We start from the raw sequence: 27,975 nt of genomic DNA on the forward strand, positions 1-27,975 counted from the left end.
TTTGGTGTTGGAAGATGAGGCTTTGGTTGACACATTGGAAACCGGTACGGTTTGTTGAACTGATACACTTGGAACTTGATGTGGTGGAATCAATGTTGTGGCATTGAGGGTTTGACTCTGAGGTTGTTGAATTAGGAAAGCGTGACTTGAGTGAGTCATGAAGGATGACAGAGCAGCATTGTTGGATGTAGTACCAAGGTTTGAAGTAGAATATGAATTCATATGATTGATTTCTCTCTGTTTGTCATCAATGTCACAGGCTTTGATGACAGCCATAATTTATGCAAGAGTGAGACGATTCAAATCCTTGGTTTTCTTAATCACAGCCACATTCATGTCCCATGATCGAGGAAGTGCATTCAACAGTTTCTTGTTGATTTTTGACTTGGTTAAGAAAATCCCAGAAATGTTAATGTCAGTTGTGAGAGCAGTGAATCTTTGCAGTTGAGCCTCAAGAGTTTCTCCTGGAATGTAGTTGAACATGTTAAACTTTTGTCTTAGCATGTCCTGCCTACTTTCTTTCATATCTTCATTCCCTTCATAGACCTCAATAAGAGCTTCCCAAAGAGCCTTGGCTGAAGTGTATTCGCGAAAGTCTTGAGCAATGTCAGGAGATAGTGCCATGGTTAATGTAGCTAAAGCTCTTTCCTGTTCTTCGACCAGTTCAAATTCTTCATCAGTGTAGTTTTCAATGGCCTTGTCAATCAACTGACCTCCAACAGTCATGGTCACCCTAACTGGACCTCTAAGTATGCTTCTCCAGATCTTGAAATCTTTCATCTTGATGTACTTCTCAATTCTATATTTCCATTCGGGAAATCCTTCAGCAGACATCAACATCAGAATGCGAGTAGTAGTTTCCATAACAACATCAAGTTCATGAAAGTGAGCTTGAGAATCCATTTTAAAATTAAAGTGTTTTAACAGTTCCAAAAGAGTTTACGGTTGGTATGGCAAATCAAGAGTTTGCGGCCGTAAACTATGTTTGCGGCCGTAAACTGAGTTTACGGTGAGTGTTTGTTGTTTTGGAGTTTACGGTCAAACCAATTTATGGTGTTTGAGTATTTATAGTTTATTGTTCTTTGAAAATGTTTACGGTGATGGTGTTTTAACTGATTATGGTTTCTCGAATGGTGTTTACGGTCAACAGTAAACTCCTTGAACGTCCAAAATCTCGATCAGATGAGTTTGATACCAGTTTACTGCTCTGATACCAATTGTTAGGTCCAAATAAGGATCTAAAACTAGTAATCAAACAAACATATGACTGAAATAACACAAAAAGATAAACCAAAAGAGCTTGCACACGATTGAATATCAAAATCGTCAGATACAAATCAATAGAGACCGTAAACAGAGTGGCAACACCCCCAAAAGACTAACACTGATACTATTTATACTAAACTAGACCGCAAACAGGGTTTACTGCCGTAAACATGTTTACGGCCGTAAACAAGTTTACGGCCGTAAACGCCCTAAACATCATAAACATTAGAAATTAAGATACAGACACATAATCAAAACAATTTACACACAAAGCCTAGCCCAAACCATTTCATGGCCCTTCAATATATATATATATATATATATATATATATATATATATATATATATATATATATATATATATATATATATATATTAAGCTTGTAATAATATAATAGTATAGGTTGTATTTTAAACATTTCAAAATACTAGGCTTTTAATCTTCAATTTAAAATTTTCGAAATTTAATACAATTCAAATTAAAATTTTAAACATTAAAACTCTTGATTTAATAATTATTTCCAATTAGATTATTAATTCAAATTATTAAGGGATTATTAAATCTTAAAGGATAATTACCAATTAATAAATCAAATTATCCTAATCCCTTTTATCCCTCTAAATTTCAAAAATAATGGGAGGGGATAATTCAAAATCTTTAATTACCATATTTAACAATTAAGAGATAATTACAAGATATGAGATTATCCAAATCCCTCAAATTTAGGATCTTATCTTGGGGAAGGAGGCAAATCTCGAAATCTAAGGGTTTGCAAACCCTAGAACTCGAAATCTTGAGATAAAAGGAAAGGATTCAAAAAAAAAAAAAAAAACCCATCAAGATTTTCGCAAATTAGGGTTAGGAAACCCTAATCTCGATATCTTTAGCCTCCTAGGGTTTATAGGCAATAAACCCTAATTTGTCAAGTTCATACAATTGAATAATACTAATTGAAAACAAGTTAACCAAAGGCTCTGATACCACTAATGGGTTTTATACAAACAATCCTATGTGTGCATGCAACCCTAGATTTGGATCTATGTTTTCACTATTAGATATACAACTTTATGAACACATCAATAAAACCCTAAAGTACGTTGCTATTTTTGAAATTCACATATAAGGTTAGATTACATACCTCTTGTTGTTATATTGTAATAACGACTCAAATCTTCAAACCCTAAGTCTTGAAAGCAAGCACCACAAGTGTAGTGCCTCTAATGGCTCACAAACACCACAAGCAATTGGAGAGGCTATAGAGAGAGAGAAGAGGAGATGTAGAAATCGGCCTAGGGATCTCTTAGGAATAGGTGGTCCGATTTCTCAAGGCCTAGGGGTCTTTATATAGGGTTAGGATTAGGGTTTCAGTCCTTATCCTTATCTAGTTATTTGCCCACCACGCAACCATAAGATAAGCCTTGATAACCCTTATCTCTTGGACCATATGGACGATTTCAAGGATATCCAATCCCTTGAATTCGTCCACCCTTCTCCAAGGATAACCATTGCCTTATTTTGCAACTATCACATAATTACAATTCAGCTCCTCTAGTTTAATTAATTACACTTGATGACAAAATTAATTCATAATTAATTATTGACTAATATTAATTAAACAAATATGATTTCTCCTTTAATATATTATTCTTATAACATATTAATAAATCATAATAACCTCTTTCTCTATTTATTTCTCCATTCAAGTTGCTTTAGTGAAGGCAACCCAAAAGGATCATGCATAACCGGGTTAATTATTTACCAAATATGGTTACGGGCTTAGACACTAATCCAACAGTTACGACGAATGATTTTGATTTCTCGGGTAGCGTTGGATTAATTAGGGTTTGTGAGTCGTTATAATCTCGCATAAAGATGACTAGTTTATAACTACAGGTTACAAACAATCCTTAAAGGCGTCGCCCGTTACTAATCACTTAATCCAACCACCATGATTACTCTTGCTTAACGCCCTGAATCTGTTTACTGGATTTCTCATAAGCCCAACAACCGAGGAGAAAGGGGAGTACGAAGTCCCGTTATTTCCGTGAGTTATTTAAGGCTATTGGGAATGCGAAAGACACTTGGCCCAACTCGCATTTGACTTCTCGACCTCACTAGTAGTACTAATGGGCCACTAGGTCCCAATAGCACATTAGAGCTATTGAAAGTCCTTTTACATGGAATTGGGTCATAGGAGGCCCAATAACACGTAAGCATATTCCCTTTGGGTCCAAAGATCATGTTAATGGGCTAGCAAGGCCCAACAAACATGATTTGAAACTTCCAAGCCCAAAGTTTGTATGTTAGCTCATCATAGTTATCGTGTGTTTATTGAATCGCTTTGGTTTAACGATTTTGTTCTGTTATTAATTCGAGACTGAATCAATTCGTTTTGTAACGATATTTGTTATTGAGAGTGTATTTGTTTTCCGTTTCGTCGGTAGTCATGGATCTTGTATTTTGTATTAATGAATTAAATTGTTTGAAAGTGGAATTTGACCTTTTTCACTACCCTTCTTTTATAAAAATAACACTTTTGGTCCTTTTTATATAAAATAATTTCATTTTTAGTCCTTAAAACCCTTTTCTTGACACTTTTGTATTATTAATTTGATGAAAACACGATTTTAACACAAAACTTATTTTGTTGACAGCTTCAGCCCCTTTAAAATAGTGTTTCACGGTTAGGAACTCATTTTTTTGCAACTTTTACACTTTTGGCCCAAAATCTAAAAACTTTACATTTTTGGTCCCTTTTGATAGTGAAAAGCATTTTTGACCCATAAAATGATTTTGTCATGCTAATTACCCCTTGTTTTACAGAAAGTCACATTTCAGCCCCTAAAATTTATCATTTCTTGCATTTTGAGGCTTATTGGGCCGAAAAGCCCAAAATTAGCCCATTAAGCTAAAAATTTACATTTTAAGTCCCTTGTAATTTCTAATGTTTAGAAAAATATTTATAGGAACTGTTTTGACCCTTTTAACCTTCAAGAAACCGTGACTTGTTGATTTGTACCCTTAGTTTTGTATTTTTGACAATTTAAACCCAAAAATGGGTTTTATGTTAGAACATGTTCATCATGACCTTATAAGTTATTATTCTTGACTTGTTTAGTGAATGATAGCTTAGATTATGTTTGTTTCCTTTCTCACGTCATAGATCTCGGGTTTACACCCTTTTTGGTAACATATTCATCACAAAACACATGAAATCACACACATACATGCATCAAATCACACATACCATACATATACACATAGATCTGCACATTTTCTTGTATTATCCCCTATAAAACTTATAAAAACCGAAAAGAAAGGGGTATGAAACTCACCTTTGCTTGTTGTTTTCGATTTGAAGAAGAAAAGAGAAGAGTTTGTTGCTATTTTCGGCCCTAGCAAGTTTCTTGGATGGACCTCGAACTTAGAGGGTTCTAAGATGCAAGATCATGAATTTGAATGGATTAAGAGGTGATTTTTGATGAAAAGAAGTGAGTTAGATCATAGATTTAAGCATGATCTTACCTTAGATGATGAATTTGTGGGGTAATCTCCTTGAAAAGCTTCCTAATCTCGAAAACTTGGTGAAGAAAAGAGAGAGTTTCTTTGAGAGTGTTCAAGTGAGATGTGTGTGTGTGTTTGTCTTGTTTCGACCGAGAGAAGAAGAGAGAGGGGAAGAGAGATTAAATGAAGTGATGGTTACATGGAAATATGGGTTACATGCATAGAAATCCAAGAGAAAATAATGAGGTGGCATAGCAAAATTCAACTTCCATTTCTTTTCTCTTTATATATATATATATATATATATATATATATATATATATATATATATATATATATATATATATATATATATATATCTTTACTATCTTATAAAAGAAATCTAACTATTTCTAAAAATAGATTGATTATAATAATAATATTTTTTTAAGACGTCCAAATGATGAAGCTGATAGTACAACTAGCCATTAATAAAATAATATTAAATTTTAACCACATTTTGAATTCAAATATTTATCATCAAATCTCCTTATATTTCTCAGCAATTTGATATGGTTCCCTCAAATCCCGGATTCATTCAAATTTTGAACCCTTTTCGATATCCTTAAATTTAGCATGTTAATTTAAATATCCCTCCAATCGCAGATACCTCTTTGTTCCCTCGTCAGCTATAAAGCCCACCGTCTAGAAATAAAAAATGACTTCATCTCCCAAATAACACCATAGTTTGATTATTTTGTCTTCGACATGTACTTTCTTTTGTAACATAACATTTTTGTAAAGGAAACATATCACCGAAAAAATTTACACACCTCGCCGCTTTGCGCGGGTACGCTGCTAGTATATATATATATATATATATATATATATATATATATATATATATATATATGTATATATATATATATATATATATATATATATATATATATATATATATATATATATATATATGGGCTGAGAGAAAGGAAGAAAAAAAAAGAATTGTTGAGCCTTTGGTGCTTAAATCCAAATCATGTGACCATATTGATTGTTTTTTTTTCGGCCCATTAGGCTCCTAGGGTGCCTCACAGCCCAATTTGTCAAAGAGAATAAATTTTATGGCCCATTTAGGTTAATTGGATTTGTTATGGTCCATTAAGGCCCATTAAAGTATTTTATTTCATTCTAGGCCCAATATGACCCAAAATGTTAAAATAAATGAAAGTGGGTCCAATTAGAGCCCATTTAAGAGTTCTAAGCCAAAGATAGTCAAATTGGAAGCTTATTGGCCTATTGGGCCCAATAAGGAAATCCTAGTCCAGGATGGACTTAAACCGGGATTTCTAGGGTTTTCAATTATTTGTTGACTTTTTGCAGTATGAAGTGTTTGATTGAAATTCTATTGTTATTGAATAAGCATCCTACATGCTTTCACATTGTTGGTTCACATTTGTTATCATTGTTAAATGTTTACAAGGAATCGAATTTCCTGGTTGTAACACTGTTGACTTTGACTTTGACCAAGGGTTGACCAGTTTGACTTCTAGTGGTATTTTAGTGATTTGGGAATTTATGAAAGTGAATCATTGGTGGATATAGGTAGTTGAGTTTGGAGTTGTATTTGGGGAGTTTGACATTTATCAACTCGAGCGACTTACGAGGTGAGTTGTCCTTACTATACTTAGGGGTTGAAGGCACCAAGGTCGGCCCATTGGATCTGATATCCTAGTAGTTGGTGATATGTTGAGTAAGATTTAGTTATGCATGCTAGTTTGCTATGCCAGTTTGGTAGATTAATAGGATTACATGCGTTACTGTCTGATTATCTGTATGTGCATTTAGCTATTATATGTCGACATGTTGTGTGGGATGGGTTTAGGTTGTACTGCTTAGTGCGGTAGCCAAAAACCCTGGAGTATGCCAGATATGAGCTGAGGGTCGGGCAGGGCAAGCTAGACTCATACTGAGGACTCCTGAGCATTCCAGATATGAGTCGAAGGCTGGCGGGGCATGCCAGACTCGTACTATGGGCTAATCTTTCGTATTCCAGTCCAAGGACTGAGGGATCAAGCCAATCATAAGTTGTTGGCTCGAGATCAATCCAGACTTATGTTGTGGGCAAGCCAGATGTAAGTTGTGGGCCCGAAAGACAAGTCAGACTCAAACTGTAGGCTCGCCGATAATCCAGTTTGTAGAGTTGTGGAGTCATTACATGCTTTAATTTGTATATGTGCTATAGGTATCGATGTTTTGGGGGAAATCAATAAGCTTCGGGCTTACAGTTTTGGATTTTGTTTCAGGTACTTCGGATGATTGCAGGAAGGCAAAGGCGTGATCGTGCACCTCCTTGTATTTTATGACTTTGTTTCTGGGATATTCTGATATAAAACCATTTTGAAAATAAATTTGTAATAACTGTTGGTTTTTGAATGATTTAAAAGGTTTTAATTTTGCATGATTTTTATGGATGTTACAATGGGGTTCTACCTTCGGGGTTTTGTGATGGCAGGTTTCAATCTTCAAGACGTGAATCCATTGGTTCAAGAAGGAGATGGGGAATAGAGGTGATGAGAAAATACTTATCGGTGTTGAGGGGCGACAAGAAATCTAGGCAGTCGGCAGCGACATCAAGACGGCGACGTTAGGGCTTCTCGATGGGAAAGGTAGGTGAGAATGAAGAGTAATTGACGCTAATGAATTTTTAGAGAGAGAGAGAGATATATGATGAGTTTGGGTGTTGTAGGGCGTATTTCTTTCATTTCTTTTTTTTTTTTTTAAATTTATAAATCAATTAAATTAAATAAAGAAAAATTAAAAGGGCATAAAAGTGATTTCAAGTCTTTCAATGATTAAAACCAATGTTGTAAAAATTGTTCGACGGTTGAGTGACGATAAACGATTAATCAGACTCAGTGGGGATTAATCGGGGACCATAAATTATTAATAAAATTATTTAAAAAAATTAATATTTCCTAAATAAATTACGTATTTGGAAATTTTAAATTTTAAAATTTTGAAAATTTTAAAATTTTAGTATAATATTTTAAAATTTGTAAGCTTAAAAATTTTAAAATTTTGGTATAATATTTGAATTTTTTTTTTTTGAATTTTTTAAATATTTCCCGCGTATGACTATGAGGATCGCCAAGGAAGCCAATGACCGTCAAGCCCGAGTTTGACCGATTTTGAGCAATTTCCGCCAAACACCCTAATCGTAATCAGTTCGAAGCCGTCAAACGATTAATCGCCGATTAATCGACCGTCAGTGCCGATTTCTGCAACACTGATTAAAACCACCAAAAGTTTTTGATTTTAGAGATTTTATATAAATTGAAAACTTTTTGGATTTTATCTAATATTTTTTGAAAACCATAGGCACCGATTTTACAGTTTTGTCAATATAGTTTTAATAAAAAATATGATAGAATGAAGTGCATATGTTAAATAATTATTTGGGTCTATAAAATACATGGTTTATAAATTAAATAATTCAGATAATATCACGTGACAAGTCATCGTTTGATAGCCCGTCAAATTAGTTGCTAGTCACTTAGAGTCTTAGACCGATTAGTAGTCAACTTTTCTAATAAACAGAAAGAAAAAAAAAAGTTAAGAGATTCTAATAATAAATTTTGTAGATCTCAAAATAAAATAAATATTTAAAATATTTGATTGGGTTTATAAAGCATTAACATGTATTATTTGATTTGTTTAATAACATAATATTGTGGTAGGTTACTCTATCCGACTCTATTTTTATATGGACCACCCATGTATCCTAGAAAAAATGTGAGCACGTTTCATGTGTATCACCCAAAAGTCATACATGGACTTTTTTTTTTGGCGGTAGTTACAAAAAGAAAAACATTGAATATATGATACCTTTATTTATTTATTTATTTTATGTTTTTGAACGTGATACCTATTTGTTAAAAATAATAATAATAATAAAATAAAAATAAATAAATAAACCTCAAATGATTTTAAAATCAAATATAAATATAAGGGCATTTAATGAAAATTGAAAAGTAACATTTTTTTAGTTTAATATATTAAAAATTGTCAAAATTTCCAGTGATATATATCGATTCAATAAAAAATTTGTGCATTTGGAATTCAAGTCGTGTGGTTAGAATTACCTTATTAAAATTCTATATAACGAAACGTTACTTCATTCACACGAACGTTACTTCATTTGTCAAGAGTCAAGACCTTCAATTTGGTTTTTAATACATTTTATCAATTTTCATTTAGTGCTCTTTATTTTCTAAAACTAGGTGGGGAGCTTCCGCGTTGTGGGGGTCGGATGCAACAAATTTTTAAAAAACTAATATATAGGGGCAGTTTGGTTCAAAAAACTTAAAATCAAATTTTTTTTTACGTATAGAAAAAATATGCAGGGTCATTTTGGTCCAAAAATGTTAGAATAAAAATTTTCTAATTATAAGAACAATATGTAGGGGCAGTTTATAGAACTTTTTATCGAAAAATTTTTGCATTTGATTTTAACCAAAAAAAAACTTTGCAATTAGGACCTGTTTATAGAACCAAATGTCACAAATTACTACACCATAAACTATAAACTCGAAATACAATGAATCCATATTAATTTCTATGTAATTTACTATTTGCAAGAAGGGATTTTTCTGAGTTTCTTTACAAGTAACAAACCCATGTTTCTTGATTATGCTGTAGCATCAACTACTAAAAACCATTTTTTTTCAACTCTTAAGGCTGGGTTGAAGGTTTGGAATTAACCTTCTGGTTGATGAACTCTTTGATCTTTTTCTTTTGTTTTATTCACCATGTGTTTGCAAAACGGGACATCCTTGACTGAAATCAACGAAATAAAAATTAAGGTAGTGAATATTTTTGTCTAAAATATTGTAACGACGTAAATATTAAAATCAAATTTTCATTTTTGTAAACATCCAAAAACATCGATTAATATTTCAAATTCAAACATGAACAATATTATCAAAATAGAATACATCCCAATGATCATAAAATAGTTTTTCCCCGACAATGTGTACGATCACGCCGGCGCCTTCCCACGGTCCTCGCTAGTACTTGAAACACATAACACAACAACTGTAAGCATAAATGCTTAGTGAGTTCCCCAAAATACAACTTACGCACATACGCCTTTCCAGGCCCTGACCTTCCGATCCATGTGTCTCAGGAGACTTCCGTCCCGACTAGGTAAACCTTCCGGTCCTACCCACATCAACCTTCTGGTCCACATCACAACGCCTTCCGGCCCATATCAAGCATACCATACATGGCACATATAACGATTAACTTATCACACATAATACACATATCTCATATCATATCCGACATTCCAGTCACACAGTCAAACCCTTCCGGGTACAGTATAGTGAAAAGACTCACCTCGTGGAAAGTCTAAGATCTCGCATCCTCGCTATCACCGAATCCCAACGACGACTCAACCTCACCTAAACATAAAATATCATTTAATACTCAAAGACTTCCACCACTAAAACTTTACCTCTTGTCATCATTCCTCAGAGGGTAAAAGACCATTTTACCCTTCCTTGACCTAAAGTCCTCATGTTGACCAAAACCCTAAAAGTCAACAGAAGTCAACCCTGAGTGTACGCGGGGCGCACTGCTAGATGTACGCGGGGCGTACATCGCCAATCCCCTGGATCGGGGTCTCCACCCAGTACGCTGCGCGTACTGGAAGTTACGCCCAGCGTAACCATCAGAATCCAACACTCGTCATTTCTGGTCTTAATCGGTTAAGCCATTACTCCAACTTCTAGATCCGACTCTTTTAGTGTGTCTATACACATAAAGTCGAGACCTTTAACCCTTGGCATGGCTGTAAAGGCTCCAACATCACATAACAACATTCTATTCCAACTCAAGGACCTAGATCTCATGCATGGTGCAATATCCACGTCCAAGATGCCATTTTTATGAGTCTACAACTCCAATAGATCAGAAATATGAAGTATCTAAGCTTGTGGAGGCCATTTGCACAAAAGTCTCCACCTTTGGGACTTAAACCCTAGAAAATGATACCTTAAGCATATAACATGAACCAAGTGACAAGATCCGAACTTTTTACCTGATAATGAAGCTTTAACCCTTGCAAAGCTCAGATCTACACTTGAGCACCACTTCTAGCCTTTCCAATGAGCTCTTCTTCTCCTTTGCAACCTTGGAATGGCACCACCAAGCTTAGAATAGACACACAAAGGCTAAAGAACGAATGCACACACTTTTTAGGGTTTCACTCTGAGGGATGGTGGCTAAGAAGTCCAGCCACACATTCCTTTTATAGCCCTCCAAAGGAAATTAGGGTTTTAGATCTGTATAAGTTACGCCGGGCGTAACCTTGGGTACGCCCCGCGTACCTGAGGGTGAACGCGTCCAAAATGAGGCGCGAGTACGCGCATCGTACACCTTGTACGCCCAGCGTACTCGCATACCATGAAATGCCTAAATTAACAACTTAACCAAGATGCAAGGCCAAAAGAAGAATACCTGGATTTTGGGCTGTTACAAATATAATCTAAAATTTGTCCATTTAGTAATCAAAAGGTAAATTGCATCGCACAAGGAATTTAATGGAATATGAAAATCTTTATATTTTTTTCATTTTGTCATCCAAAAATTATTTTTTATTCAAATTTTTATTACAATCCAATCAAACATTGGCAACCTGTGGAGTACCAGAAAACAATTTAAAATATCTAGTAAACGCTATGCCCTTTTCTTGCAACTAAAAAGAATGGCAATTAGCAACAAAGCAGGAATTAAAAAGGAAGTCTCACCTGTAAAAATAGAAAAATACAAACAGATAGAAAATAATATGATGTTATCTCTCTGAGGCATTTCCACAAAGTACATTGCTATTAGGTGCATTTTCCGTATAGAAGTTACCTTAAAGAATAGTGAAGTTGTGAAATCGGAGATTAAATCCGACAGGTGGTGTATCCATGGTTCTTCATTCCTAAATGAGAATCCACTTGGGGCATTTCACTTGTAAAAATGGAAAAAAAATACATATAAACTGAAAGTATGTTGCCATTTAGGTCATTTTACTCGTAAAAATGGAAAATGCACCTAATAGCAATGTAGTTTGGTTTTTGAAAAAAAAAATAAAAGAAATTACTAAAAAATGGAAAAAATGTGTAAAGTCAAAGTTGGTTGCTATCTATTGCATATAACACCTAAAGATGGAAAAGCCAAAAATGACTATGTACTTTGTTTTTTGGTAAAGGAATGAAAACAAAATGCAAAGTAGATCGCTATTTACTCAATTTACTACTTAAATATATTCAACATCAATCTGAGTTCAAAACTGTTGAAATCAAAAATAGATTTACCATACAAACAATACGCAAGAGTCATGTGTCATCTAAAATTATTAAACTTAGATTTTTGTAAGCAGAAAAACATTATGCAAGGGCATTTTCATCCAAAACTGTTAAAGTAAATAAAATTTTAACTATAATATTAGTATGCAGTGGCAGTTTCGTCTAAAACTGTTCAAAACGATTTTTTTAAAGTTTAAAAACAATATGCAGGGGCAGTTTGGTCTAAAAATCTTAAGATATTAAGAACAATGAGACATACAAAATTACCTTCAAATTGCTTCGCATCTTTACAGTTGTGGGATTAAAATAAACATGCACAAAATTTATGAAGGTCAGATAACAATATATTTATGCCATGTCATCTTCCTTCAAGATAGTATAATTCTTCTGAAATACCGAAGAACAAATATACAACTCTGAATCTTTTTGTATAAAAACTCAATGTTCTTCAAAAATCCATATCAATGGAAAGCAAATAAAGCAACATAACATCTTCAATCATGTTCAACATTTCATAAAAGTACCAGATTTCACAAACCAACACTACAAATTAGGTCAAAATGTTTTCTTGATTATAAACCAACAAAAATAAAATTTATTTGGATGATTAAATATTTGATTGAAATGATTGTGTGTAAGAATTTGATGTTTATTACTTTGTAACAGCAAACTAAAATATTGAACTCTTACCTTTGTGTAATCTGGAGTAAATATCCCTTTTGCACAAATCAAATAACCATCTATTAAAACTTCGTATTATCCACATATGAAGCCCGATTAGCAACTTGTTAGCTGAAAAGTTAGAAAAAAAAACTGAAGGTTATGGGGATATTAAAAAATTCGAATCGTTTATAGGCACATGAATCAAAAATGATGATTACCATATGAAAATTACAGCTAACATGTTTGGAGTAAAAATTTAACCAATTACTAACAAATTCTGGAATCACCGTTCAAAGCTGAAGCAAAACAACAGTTGTTGCAAGTGTAGTCCAAAATATGAAAAATTGAGTATACATCAAAAGAAAAAAAAAGAATAGGTAGCGATATACACAACACCCATACTCACACCTAAATAGAAGACAATAAAAAATAATCAATCAAATGAAAGTGGTAATAGCTAGGGAAATGAGAGCTTATACCAAATAGAAATATGACAGGTTTCTCTGTTCTTCAAAAGGACAAACCAATTGGGAAAACGTAAAAATGGAGTGAACAATGCACTGAAAATCAAATAAAAAAAGGTATAGTACCTTGAAGTTTATTCATCGACAAATCTCCTGCAACGAAACATCAATTAGTAGATAGAGGAATCAGCGGTGAACACACAATCGAAAGACAGAAGTTAGACGAATGAAAAGAACGACGATTATCGGTGTAGGAAGTGGGTGTTTTAATAATCTTGGTAAATTAATGTTTTTCACTCATACCCAAAATGAATATTACATGTATGAAATTATACTCTTAAGTATGCTACAAAGGGACATATATGGCCAATGGCATTCCATTAGCATTTGGCTTATTATTCTGCAACAAAGCTAACTACAACATTAACCTTTAAATGCTTGGTTTGAGATCTTCAGAGTACAATACAAACTTCCAAGATGGATTTATAGGAACAAATGTCTCCTGCCATATACAAAGCAACACATTAGCTTCCATTAACAATTTAACCTTCTTAATCTCTATCATGATTTCTATCTCTAACTATTGAATCCAAGTTCAAGAAAGAATAAGAAGATTTGATGAATTAGCAATTGAATCTTCACAATCTTTATCAATGATTGTTATCCATAATTGGTAAATCCAAGTGCCTTCAAGTTCAAGAACGAAAAACAAAACATTTGATGAATTAACTATTCAATCTTCTTAGTCTGTGTTGATTATTGATGTCTAAAATTGGTTACTTATCAATCAAAGGGGGTTTAAAATAAGTAAACTGCATAAACCATCCTACTTCTTGGTGAACATCCGTAACATGTATGTAGTATGCTTCTGTCACACCCCAAAACCGAGAATAGCGGAAACGTTCTGGGGCGGAGGACATCATGTAATGTATCACAACAATGCAAAGTAGTAAACAAGCAACAACAACATCCATTGCATTAATAGTATAATTTTAATTACAAGTGTGTTATTTCATAGTATAAGACAACATAATGAACAATCAAAATAAAAGAGGAGTCTTGATTTCTCCGTCTTCACAGGTTTCGTCGTACCTGTCTATTTGTGACCTGAGAATACAAGTATTTTGAAAGCGAGTATCAACAATAAAGCTGGTGAATTCATAAGTATTAATGTGTCTTTGATTTGTAAAAATGGAAAGTAAAGACTTGTAAACATTTGGAAAAAGTATGTATAAGTATGAACTGTTTGAAATTAGTTGAAAACGTTTGAACACCCTAGCAAATCACTATGATTTCTATTAGTATAAAGAGTAGTCTTCTACCAAGGCCTAACTATTTTGAAAGTACGCATCACTGTAAATGTGACGGCCTCTCCCTGTTTAACTATTGTTATAAAACTATAGTCTACCTCATCGATTATGTAAACGTGTCACAAAATAATGGTAGTAATATAATTATATAAGTATTAGTCTACCTCGTTGTTTGTGCGAATGTATCACAAAGTAAAGGAAATGAACTAATAACTTAAATATTATCCTTTGGTACTAGGATAAACACGACATAGGAATTACCGAATGGTATTAACTGTAGTCATCCGAAGATGTACATTTACATCTGTTGCTAACAGCTAGGTGTAGGAATAGTCAGTCCCTTAAAGTATAAATATAATGGTATCAATCGTAGACATCCGTAGATGTGCATTTACCTCTGTAGCTAACAGAGGTTATAGGAATGGTTAGCCATGCAAAGTATCCATTTGTACTAGGATAGATAGATCTAATCTACATGTATAATATGTAATAGTATCTCATCATATAGTATCTAGGTAAAAGTATCCATGTAAGAGGATTCATGTAAGCGTATCTATGTAAACGTATTCATGTAAGCACATCTATGTAAACGTATTCATGTAGCATGTAATGTATTGTATAGACTCATGAATGAACTGACTCTTGTGTGATTCCTTGTACTTGGAATGGTAAATAATATCTCCGAACTATACCTATTATAGTTACTAGTAATGTACGTGTATAACCTGAAGTATGCCTTTGCTACCCTAAGGTACTGAACTGACTAAGGAAAACTTTTATGTCTACATATGTACACATGATATATAATGTAACAACCCAAAATTTATTCGGTCATTTTTAACCCCTTTTTCCGTTAATAAGCCCCGTTTTGATTTAACTGTCCGTTAACTTTTGGACTGGTTAATTAATGAGGGAATTTTATAATGACTCGGTAAGGTTGAAAAAAAAATTAGAAACACCCTCACTAATCCCTTGAAAAGTTCTAGTTTCAACCAAGTCGAAATACGACCACTAAATCGGGTGCGACAAAAAGCCCTGTTTAACAGCAGTATCGGGTAGATTTCCACTGAGCCTCAACTCAAGACCCTATATAAGGGAGAGTAAACTTCATTTCCACCCTTTTTACTCTCTCTCTCTCTACACTCTCTCTCTACAACTTAATTTCGAGCCAAAAATCATCCGTTTCGAACCCCAAACGAGTAAGCAATCTACCCTAACTTGTTGTATAGCTTAACTAAATGAAAATTCGTGTTTAAAACATGAATTAGGGGCCAATACATGTGTTTATGGCCCAAGAACTCTCTTGGACCGTGAACACCCCTAAATGGGGTTTTTAAGCCCCAAAACCCCTCCAAATTGCCCCTAAGGCTTAGATATGACTTGTAGGCTTACACACTCGGACTTAGAACACCTTGAAACGAGTTTTTGGAGAGTAAACATGAGTTTACTGCCCAAGAACATGCTTGGGCCGTAAACTCCTCTTCATGGGGAGTAAACTCAATTTTATGTGTTAGAAATGCCCACAAACACTTCCTATGCCTTGGAAAAATGTCTAGAAGCAATCCCATTGATGTAAAGGCATTAAACTTCAATAAATCCAAGGACATGGGAGTTTACGGCCGTAACCCCCCTAGGAAAGGTCCATGGGCCGTAAACTCCTAGAAAATGCCCAAATGGTGCCCTAAACTCCCCATTTGACTTAGAAAAATTCATAGGATTTTACTCTCTATCATTTAAGCCCTTAAAACACCAAAGGAATATGTACATAGGAGCTTACGGCCGTAAACTCCTATTTGGTCCATTTAGATGCCTTAAATCCACTCATGTGCCTTATATTTGGACCTAGCATAAATCTACAAATGATATGAGACATTTAGGCATCCTTGAACACCCTCATCATGAGTTTACGATCGTAAAATCATCGGGAGTTAGTCCCAGGGCCGTGAACTCTATATAGAGTTTACTCTTGAAGAGTAAACTCCCTATCTAAGCCATACACACCCTTAGATGTTACCCGGGACACTCCAAACACTTAATCAAAGTGTTTTCCGCACTTTAGGATGTGTATACTTGTTTAATTAGTATTATATGTACTAATTGTATGTAAACATATGTCATCATATGTTAATAGGTCACTAAGTGTGTCCAAGTCCTTACTTGACACCGAGCACCCAACCGACACCTTCGTCGGATCCGCTTACATCAGGTGAGTTCATACCCCTGAATGAACCTTTTAAATGTTTTTACATGCTTTTATGGGGGGGGGGGGGGGGGGGGGGCATACAAGTTAAACATGCCAGTTATTATATCAATCACATGTGATTGATAACCCGCATGCACAAGGATTCATTACACTGTTAACTGTTTTACTAAGTATGATACTATAAATGGTTTCCTAAGACGTCTTTATGTGTCCAAAGCTTTTCTCAAATTACCACTCGTGCTGGATGTTTTATTTCAAACTCTGCTACAACAACATTTTAAACAAAGGTTTTCTCTATTTTATCAAGGTTACAATAAAAACTTGTTTATGAATGAGTTTCTTAAAAGTATAAAGGTTTTCCAAAGACTTCATCAAACTTTTCTTCCATGTTTTATACTCCCACTTTGTTAGATACTACCGCTTCGTTATACTTCATCGTAGTTAATGCTACTACTTTGTTAACACTTTTACTTAGTGATACGCTTTTACTTCACGATACACTTTTACTTCACGATTCACTTATACTTCACGACTCACTTATACTTCAAGGTACGCTTTTACTTCACGATACGCTTCTACTTCACGATACTTTTCTACTTGTTAACGCTTTTACTTCACGATACGTTTCTACTCATTAACACTCCTACTTCATTAATACTACTACTTCACGAACCACTCCTACTTTATTGATGCTACTACTTCGTAAATGCTTATACCTTATTAGCACTTCTACTTAGTTAAATGTATGCGTGTGCTTGTATAGTTATATAAATAATGTTTAAAGCACTTAGGACTCTAATTCACTATGTACTCTAAAACTACTACTTGTATAAAGTTATTTGAATTAAAACGACATTGAATACTTATGAACTCACCAGCATTTGTAGAAATGTTGATACTCGCTTTCAAATAACTTGTATTCTCAGGTCAGAAATACACAGGTACATCCTAGGAGCTTTTGGCGAAGACAGTTTAGTACCAAGCTGCACCTATATTATTACTTATATTACTTTGATGATGTAATGTAATGTAAACCATGTAAAACTATTACTATTAATGCAATGGTTGTTGTACTTTGATTACTATACTGCATATGTTGTGATACTTGACATGACGTCATCCACCCCAGAACGTTTCCGTCGTTCCGGTTTTGGGGTGTGACAGATTGATATCAGAGCATTATTTATAGTGAGCTAAGTATATCAATTCCTGAAAGTTATACAACCTATAAATACAAAGGGATAAAACACTCTGACCAAGAATTATACTTTAAAATATAACCATATTTTACCAAAGTATAAGAACATCCAGAATCTAAACACTCGAACACAAGTATCACAAGAAGAACAAGAATAAAAGTTTTCGGATGTTGAGCATTACCGTCAAACCTGGGCAACTATGTAATCGTAAGCTGTAATAAATGTAACCAGATCAACTATATTTATTCGAGATGCGATGAACGTGTGCTTGGGAGTGATAGTGGTGTTGCAACAGGTCTGAAACTTACCAACTAGGAATGTTAGAGCCAAACATAAAGTTTAAAAATACTATAGGAGTATTTTGGAATGCTAAAAGACTCACACTAATCCCAGAATCATATTCAAAGGATAAGAAACAAACAAGAAATTAAAAATACCATAGGGGTATTTTAGAATCCATAACTAACCTTGTGTGAAGAACTAAAAAGATCCTTATTGATATACCTACAATTACAGAGGGTATACTCCCAAGGTTATATATAATAAGGATCCCATAGGCTGAGAATGTGTGGTTTCGCTCTACTTCCTTTTCCTTGTTTGGATGTGGATATAAAGTAGGATCACATATTCGAAGGCCTATCGGATCTAAGATATATATGATTTGTATACCCTGTGTAATCATAGCAGGACTCGATATGGATCTTCAAGTGAAATGTTAATGATCTCTTAGGATTCTTTAGACATTTCAATTCTCGCACGAACCCTGTAGAAAACCCTATCCACTTCAGTACTCGGCATAAGAGGTGATGCAGACCCAGAAGAGGTTCATTGAGAGGATTTCCAGTCAGGAAATAAATGAACCAATACGAGACTATTGAAAATCACCAAGTGTCTATATCTTTTTAGGGACATGGTGAGAAATTCGCCTAAACTTCAGAGATTTCTAGTCATCCATCATGAAGCGATGACACTCGGAGTCGGAATCAGAAGGAAGGCGGAGTAGAGATTCAATATGTCCATACGAGAAGAGAACCCTAGGTAACTACCCGAAGGAAGCCAACGCCAGTCTCGGTCAAAAAAAATATGAGGTAGACAGAGGGAGCCAGTACATTGAACCCGTGAAGTGTCTTTTCCTCATGTTCGACAGGCTAATACACCTATAAAATAATACAATTTAGTGAGTTAGTGGTTACACTACTCAAACTATGTGTTAGGTAAATCGCCATTTCCCGATGCCAGTAACATGCTTAGAGCGGATCCCCACACCTCTGTTGAGGTTGTTTGGTCATAAGTCTTCATGGGCCTTTCTTCACGCGTTCTTCGTTCCGAACTGTTCTCGAATCTTTCCATGCCAGAGAGTGAAACCTTTCCCAGTATAAAGGTAACGTAGTAGGAACGATTCCCATCTTATAGCTTTTCCGATACTCACACTCCTACCTTGTACACCAGGACTACATCATAGGGATGTAGGTCGACACTCAAACAACCAATACCCGAGGCACGGGAAAATTTTATGCCTAATACAATAAGGACAAATATGTCCAGGGTTAATCATCGTCTCTCATCTGCTTGAGTTCCTTTCTGTATAAGTAAAAACCATGCATCCGAGCAAACGTAACCAATCCAATAGCAAGAAACCTACGCTCCTACTCGATGAAGCTACGTTCCAGACTGCAGTCTTGGCAGCCGTTGCAGCTGTCAGGGCTTAGCTGAATGCTAACAACGCCAATGTTAGCAAGAGCCCTATCGGGAATCCCGATCCTAGCCACAGACAGCAACAACCCTCAACTGCGTACCCAACCACCCAAGGACCTCAGCCAAATTTACTAAAGAGAAGGTTCCAGAACGGGGAGGGAAGTACCTCGGCTCAAGGTCCTCCCGAAGGGGAACGAGCTGAGGCAGTCAATACCCCTGTCAATCCTTCCCTCCCGACTTCAAGAAGACCATACTTAGGAAACCTTCCCCACTGCAGCAAGTACGGTTACCACCATCGTGATAGCTGTCGAGAACTCTTTTGTGCTAGGTGCAATATGAAGGGCCATACTGCTCGTGTCTGCAGAATTCTGGTTGAGTTTATTACATCAACCACCAATGTGGCAGACAACCCAGTTTACCGCCTATGTGGTAAGGATGGACACTTCAAGAAGAACTATCCAAACTAAAGGAAACAACAAAGACTCAAGAGGAGTTTGACTCTAATGCTTAGGGAAAAGCATCAAGGAACCTGGTAAATTTTGGTACGTCTCTCGATCTCAGATAACTAACCAAAAACATAAAAAGGCTAATTCTAAATGTAAATACTTCCCCGTTAAAGCGAAAGTCGCAACATTGTTATAAAATTTAAAAATTTTCATCAGGTAAAACTATAATGGCTAAAGATATACATTACGGCCATGTATAATTGAGATGGATAGACCTAGAGTGAGTGAAGGCCGCCTCATTTCCTGCTCCTCGTTTGGTTGTGGATTTAAAGCGGAGTCGCTCAGTCAACAGTCCTCCCCCACCTTCATTATACATGACTAGTATATGTGACGCGATTATAGAAATGCCTTGTAAGAATCCATTCATGAAAAGGCACTCTATTCAGAAACATTCAGGACTCTCTATAGTTTCGCATCAACTCTATCAGTCCAAGTATCCACGACAGTGATACACGGGACGAAACCTGAGACGCCAAGAACTGGTGTGCCCGTTCGGCACATGACTCTATTGACCCTCATTCTATATCATGTCGATGTATGCCAACTTCGACGCCTCTATCGATCATGGTTTGACTTAGTGCAACCGTGTGTAACTCCCTAGTGTTGTGTAAAAAGAACTTTCACCGTAGCCATTTCGGCAAATAAAGGTTCTTCCAAACCTAAGCAAAATAAAAATTATAAAGACTAATGCGATTCCGTCAGTCGTCACTCTTATTTCAAACCTCCCGAAGTACCTTGGGAGAAGACTACAGTGCGCTGTTAACCAACCCTTCTTAGACAGATAGAAACCGAAGTGAAAGACATTGCAGGCATTCCAGAAGACGATAACCACCAAAAGCATACCTCGTAGATCCCTCAGAAAGACCCTTCGTCCTATCCCATAGAATAGGAACTAGAGTTAAGAGAACCCCTGCGGTTTGAGCTACTATAATGACCACAAATCCGAAGTTTGATGTCATCCCTATTAAGCCAACATAGTAGCTAACACCCTCAGCTGATAAAGAAATCTCTGTCGTAAGAGCTAAGGACATTGACTACGACCATCCATTCACGCTTAATCCCACAAATTAAGCATCTCAGTGGATATCATGGAAATCCAGAAACTGAAATAGGTTAAACCCTGAGATGAGTGGATGAAGAGATTAAAGTTCCGAATGATGGGAACCTATACTCACTAGATTTGACCTAGACTGAGAAAACTCAGAACCTTCAGAAGAGTAGTTGCAGAAGGTGTTCGCACTACTCAGGCACTTCGTCCACCCCATTACAGACGAGTAGTGCCTAGGATCCTCCGCCCCCTCGCATGGAGGAAGTCACCGCCGCCTTGTAGGCGATAGCCTGCATTCTCCGAAGCAAACACTAGAATACCGAGAACCACATGATAACCTTCATAGCCAAGAATACTTGATCAAAGTGCGAAAGTAGTCACGTTAAGCCTCATAATCCAGATCCCGAAGAGATTATAGACTTGACACCTGTCTAGGTGTTAGTCAATGGGTTATACAAGAGCAACCGCTTTCCGCACTGAAATAAACAAATGTATTAGAGATTCATTGGACTACTAAGTGTTCCACGAATACTATCTTGCGCAGAAATAGTAGAACCACCTCCTGGAATAGTCCAACACTCGTTTAGTGAAACCCTATATCCCCGACCCTGAGGGTTTCCATTGGAAATATCTCAAGAATCGGAAGTGCAGGTTCATTTTGCACAAGATTGAGATAGACACTCTGCAACAAACAAGTACCCATAGACACGCAATCCATCCGATGATCTAGAAACAACCTAAAGGACTACACTTCCAGTATGAGAGAGAATGTTAGGAACTTCGGAATGGCGATCACACTAGTGATGATCTTGCCATAGAAGTACACTATGTTCTAAAGTACTAAAAAGCTCTACCTTTCCGAGAGCTTTGGACCATCCAAGATCCTTTACGGAGATTGGTGCAACCCTCATCAGACCACTACTACTTTCGGATATTCCACAAGCTTCATCCTAGATCGATCCACTTCTTAGACTTGATAAGTGCTTGCCCGATGTCACTCTTCGTATCCCACACATCTTGATAGAAACCATTGAGAATCCTAACTTCGTAGACATACCTGTAGGAAATCGCTAACTACACGAGACGGAATCCGCATCCCATAGTTGAAGGTTTGTTGGAATGACAGACACATGTCAAAGATCACTTAGGAGTGCGAGGACAAACCGAATAAGAAGTACCCTCCTGCCTCTAATCGGTCATTCATACCTACTTCCTTGCCTAAAACTGAATTTCGGGACAAAATTCCCTCTAACGGGGGGATGATGTGACAACCCGAAATTTATTCCGTCATTTTTAACCGCATTTTCCGTTAATAAGCCTCGTTTTATTTAAATGTCCGTTAACTTTTGGACTGGTTAATTAATGAGAGACTTTTATAATGACTTGTTAAGGTTGAAAACAAATTAGAACCACCCTCACTAATCCCTTGAAAAGTTCTAGTTTCAACCAAGTCGAAATACGACCACTAAATCGGGTGCGACCAAAAGCCCTGTTTAACAGCAGTATCGGGTAGATTTCAACTGAGCCTCAACTCAAGCCCTTATATAAGGGAGATTAAACTTCATTTCCACCCTTTTTACTCTCTCTCTACACTCTGTCTCTACAACTTAATTTCGAGCCAAAAATCGTCCGTTTTGAGCCCCAAACGAGTAAGCAATCTACCCTAACTTGTTGTATAGCTTAACTAACATGCAAATTTGTGTTTAAAACATGAATTAGGGGCCAATACATGTGTTTACGCCCCAAAAACTCTCTTGGACCGTGAACACCCCTAAATGGGGTTTTTATGCCCCAAAACCCCTCCAAATTGCCCCTAAGGCTTAGATATGACTTGTAGGCTTACACACTCGGACTTAGAACACCTTGAAACGAGTTTTTGGAGAGTAAACATGAGTTTACTGCCCAAGAACATGCTTGGGCCATAAACTCCTCTTCATGGGGAGTAAACTTAATTTTATGTGTTAGAAATGCCCACAAACACTTCCTATGGCCTTGGAAAAATTTCTAGAAGCAATCCCATTGATGTAAAGGCATTAAACTTCAATAAATCCAAGGACATGGGAGTTTATGGCCGTAAACCCCCCTAGGAAAGCTCTATGGGCCGTAAACTCCTAGAAAATGCCCAAATGGTGCCCTAAACTCCCCATTTGACTTAGAAAAATTCATAGGATTTTATTCTCTATCATTTAAGCCCTTAAAACACCAAAGGAATATGTACATAGGAGCTTACGGCCGTAAACTCCTATTTGGTCCATTTAGATGCCTTAAATCCACTCATGTGCCTTATATTTGGACCTAGCATAAATCTACAAATGATATGAGACATTTAGGCATCCTAGAACACCCTCACCATGAGTTTACGGCCGTAAACTCATGGGGAGTTAGTCCCAGTGCCGTGAACTCTATATATAGTTTACTCTTGAAGAGTAAACTCCCTATCTAAGCCATACACACCCTTAGATGTTACCCGGGACACTCCAAACACTTAATCAAAGTGTTTTCCGCACTTTAGGATGCGTATACTTGTTTAATTAGTATTATATGTACTAATTGTATGTAAACGTATGTTATCATATGTTAATAGGTCACTAAGTGTGTCCACGTCCTTACTTGACACCGAGCACCCAACCGGCACCTTCGTCGGATCCGCTTACATCAGGTGAGTTCATACCCCTGAATGAACCTTTTAAATGTTTTTACATGCTTTTATGGGCGGGGGGGGGGGGGGGGCATACAAGTTAAACATGCCAGTTATCATATCAATCACATGTGATTGATAACCCACATGCACAAGGATTCATTACACTGTTAACTGTTTTACTAAGTATAATACTGTAAATGGTTTCTTAAAACGTCTTTATGTGTCCAAAGCTTTTCTCAAATTACCACTCGTGCTGTATGTTTTATTTCAAACTCTGCTACAACAAAATTTTAAACAAAGGTTTTCTCTATTTTATCAAGGTTACAATCAAAACTTGTTTATGAATGATTTTCTTAAAAGTATAAAGGTTTTCCAAAGACTTCATCAAACTTTTCTTCCACGTTTTATACTCCCACTTTGTTAGATACTAGCGCTTCGTTATACTTCCTCGTAGTTAATGCTACTACTTTGTTAACACTTTTACTTAGTGATACGCTTTTACTTCACGATTCACTTATACTTCATGGTACGCTTTTACCTCACGATACGCTTCTACTTCACGATACTTTTCTACTTGTTAACGCCTTTACTTCACGATACGTTTCTACTCATTAACACTCATACTTCATTAATACTACTACTTCACGAACCACTCCTGCTTTATTGATGCTACTACTTCGTAAACGATTATACCTTATTATCACTTCTACTTGAGAAATGGTTCTACTTAGTTAAATGTATGCCTGTGCTTGTATAGTTATATAAATAATGCTTAAAGGACTTAGGAAGGTTTTTTCTCCCTATTTCCTTTTCTTCGTTGAGATGTGGTCTGGTGGGATCGGATATCCGTCCGAAGGTCGTTTGATCATTAATTATATATTATGTATACAAGTATAGATATATAAGATTACATCGATCAGTTCACTTCCCTTGGGTAGCAAGGGCATCCTCCCACTCGTCATTCATAAGATCAGAGACACTAGTAACTATTATAGGAATAATTATGGGACTCTATCTCTCACCCTATCTCTTATACTATCACTCTCTCTATCTCTCTCTTACTTTAGAATGTGACACACTATTACTCACTACGTCACTTCATTGCGCTAATTTCGTGTAACCAGAGTCTCCGGGAAGGAGAGCGAACATCATGTGTATAGATCTATACGGGACTGACACTCCCACGCCCTGACTACTAGCTACAGTCTGCACCGGTAAGGCCCATGGGTGACATGAAGCCACTACTACTACTGCCACTACTATTGCCACTACCACTACGTGTGACTTGGAGGGTCATCGGATACTCTATTGTCGATCAGCATGGTTATACACAAGTTCACATTCACTCTTTGTTTTAGACCTTGCTAGACTTTTCATTCATTTGATACTGTCTGGGGTCTGTGTTCACTGTTTTTTTAGACGTTGCTAGACATATCATTCATTTGATATTGGCTGGGGTCTGTGTTTTCTCTCGTTAGACTGAGCCAGGCGTGTCATTCATTCGATAATCTCCTGGAGTCTATGATTTCTTTTGTCTTAGTCAGCAGTCTTCACTGCTGAGGCATATGTTATTTTGCCTGATATTCTACTACTTTCTTTACACTTAATACCCTATTTTGATAATGATAGTGTTAATGGAAAAATCAAATTTACATCATCACTCCGTGCAGTCTTGGTAGAAGACTGCTTTTAAATTAGAAAATATAGGATTTTCTGGAAATGACTCTAATTCACTGTGTACTCTAAAACTACTACTTGTATAAAGTTATTTGAATTAAAACAACACTAAATACTTATGAACTCACCAAAATTTGTAAAAATACTGATACTCGCTTTCAAATAACTTGTATTCTCAGGTCAGAAATAGACAGGTACATCCCAGAAGCTTTTGGCGAAGACAGTTTAGTACCAAGCTGCACCTATATTATTACTTGTATTACTTTGATGATGTAATGTAATGTAAACCATGTAAAACTATTACTATTAATGCAATGGTTGTTGTACTTTGATGACTATACTGCATATGTTGTGATACTTGACATGACGTCATCCACCCCAGAACGTTTCCACCGTTCCGGTTTTGGGGTGTGACAGATAACTAATATTTAGACGACATTCGGATGGATAACCGATATCCCATAGACACATCCCAACGAGGAAAAGGAAATAGAGTGAGTTAGCCTCCCTAAGTCCTTTAAACATTACTTATATAACTATACATATATGGGCATGCATTTGAAAATATAAAAGCATAAAAGAAGTTTTGTAAAACCTTTGAAAAAGATTAATATCTAAGAAAAGATCGACTTGATGTCAGTTTATAAAATGATTGAAAGTATTTTGTTTGATAAGACAGTTTAAGTATAAGGAAAACCTTTGTTTGAAAACACCTTTGTAACAGAGTTTGAAAGGAACTTGCAGTGTGTAAGACAGTTTGATAAAGAGTTTTAAACATTTAGAAACGTTTAAGAAGGTCATTTAAAGTAATATGTTTGGTAAAACTGCTAAACGTGTAGTAAATCCATTTATATACTACTTATAAATCCCATATGATTGATTAATTAACAGCAAGTATAGCAAAAGATTGATGTTTTCGTACGAGGTTAATCGTATGTTTACTTGTATTCCCCCCCCCCCCCCCCTTAAAAGTGTATAAAAGCATTTATAAAGTATTTGAAAAATATAATTGTAAGGGTATGAACTCACTTGATAGATTGAAGAAAGCGAGACGAAAACCGAGCAGAACTTCTACTCGAGAAAGCGGATTTCTCGGGATTCTCGGGAATCTCGGGAGCATAAAACTTCCTTCCAAACTTAGATATGACAACCGGGACTTCGGGATGGCTCCGAGGGTTTAAACGCAGAGCTTCGACACGAGAAATAGAGGAAATGAGCAAATAACCCCGGAACCCTCGCACCCTTTATATAGGGTCTGAATCCTCGGATTACGCTGGGCGTACCAAGGTATTACGTTGGGCGTAATCCGGATCAGACCGGTGACTCCTCCTCCTACGGATAATATCGGGTATTTATAATTAAATTAAATATTTTAATTATTTAATAAACTTCAAAAAATCATATCTTCCTCATACGAACTCCGTTTTCGATATTCTTTATATCCACACGTAGGTGAGACTACGATCTACAACTTTTGTTAAGACTCCGTCGGCTAATTTTGATTTTATTTTTAATATTGTATTTTTAATAGGTTGAGACAAGAAAAGTACGTTAAAATTCCATAACTCCTTCATCCGATATCTGTTTTCGCCAGACTTTTTACCGTTGTAATACCATTGATGAGATCTTCGATTCTCGTTTAGGTCATGTTGGCAAAAAGCCGCTCGATCTCGATTTCGAGTTTTTAGGTATATACTACTATGTCTGAAACTTCAAAAAATCATAACTTCCTCATATGAAGTTAGATTTGGGCATTCTTTTTATATATGCTTACGGTTTTAGGATATCTAAAACTTTCATTTAGATACCTAAGGCTAAAAATTATTGTATTGAAACTTCGCGTTTTACGTCTATCGGTGTTGCCGATTTTTGCTGCGAATCTTAGATTGGTCATAACTTCTTCGTTATAACTCGGAATTTAGTTTTCTTTATATGCACGAAAACCCTGATACGATTCCTACCACTTTATTTAACCCAAATAAGATTTTAGGAAAGTTAAATTTTTACCTATATTTGACTGGTGTTACATTTCATTGTCTCGAAATATCGGATTGTCACAACTTCTCATTCGAGTGAAATTGATATAATCGCAGAGGAAAGACACTCATGATGATAAAACGCGGGGGTAAATGTTCATACAATCGAAAAAACCTGAAAAATTGATCTACAAAATTGAAGAAGGATGGAGCTAGATAAGCTTACGGAGATGTAAGAGCAGGTAGGGATAACGGATAAGGAGTTGGATTGAGTGTGATTGAAGGCGGCAACATCGAGATGTGAAGCTAAACCTAAGCCTCTCTTGCTTGATGGACCGAAGGTATGATCTATATTCATCAATTTTCCACCATTTCTGAACTCGTACTGCAAGTATGCTTGCTTGTCCTCTATTTCAAACATTTTCTGTCTCTTGTTCCATACTATCTTCGCCGCCGCTGGGCTGCCGATCCCCGTCGCCATATATAAT

General features: G+C 36.0%; 2 protein-coding genes across 2 annotated transcripts; both read right to left on the reverse strand.

The window, feature by feature from the left end:
• Positions 1-279: 279 nt before the first annotated feature.
• On the reverse strand, positions 280-903 carry LOC145036032 (uncharacterized). Its single transcript, XM_078984518.1, has one exon. The coding sequence runs from the start codon at positions 901-903 to the stop codon at positions 280-282; it is 624 nt and encodes a 207-aa protein (XP_078840644.1).
• A 12,737-nt stretch (positions 904-13,640) lies between these two features.
• Positions 13,641-27,968, reverse strand: LOC145033973 (acetyltransferase At1g77540-like). Its single transcript, XM_078982428.1, has 2 exons — positions 27,714-27,968; positions 13,641-13,734 (listed from the first exon to the last, which is right to left on the reverse strand). The coding sequence occupies exons 1-2, from the start codon at positions 27,966-27,968 to the stop codon at positions 13,663-13,665; spliced, it is 327 nt and encodes a 108-aa protein (XP_078838554.1). The 3' UTR covers positions 13,641-13,662.
• Between the last annotated feature and the right edge of the window lie 7 nt (positions 27,969-27,975).

The sequence above is a fragment of the Lactuca saligna genome, chromosome 3 (genome assembly GCF_052625555.1).
Source record: "Lactuca saligna cultivar CGN05327 chromosome 3, ASM5262555v1, whole genome shotgun sequence".
Lineage (NCBI taxonomy): Eukaryota > Viridiplantae > Streptophyta > Magnoliopsida > Asterales > Asteraceae > Lactuca > Lactuca saligna.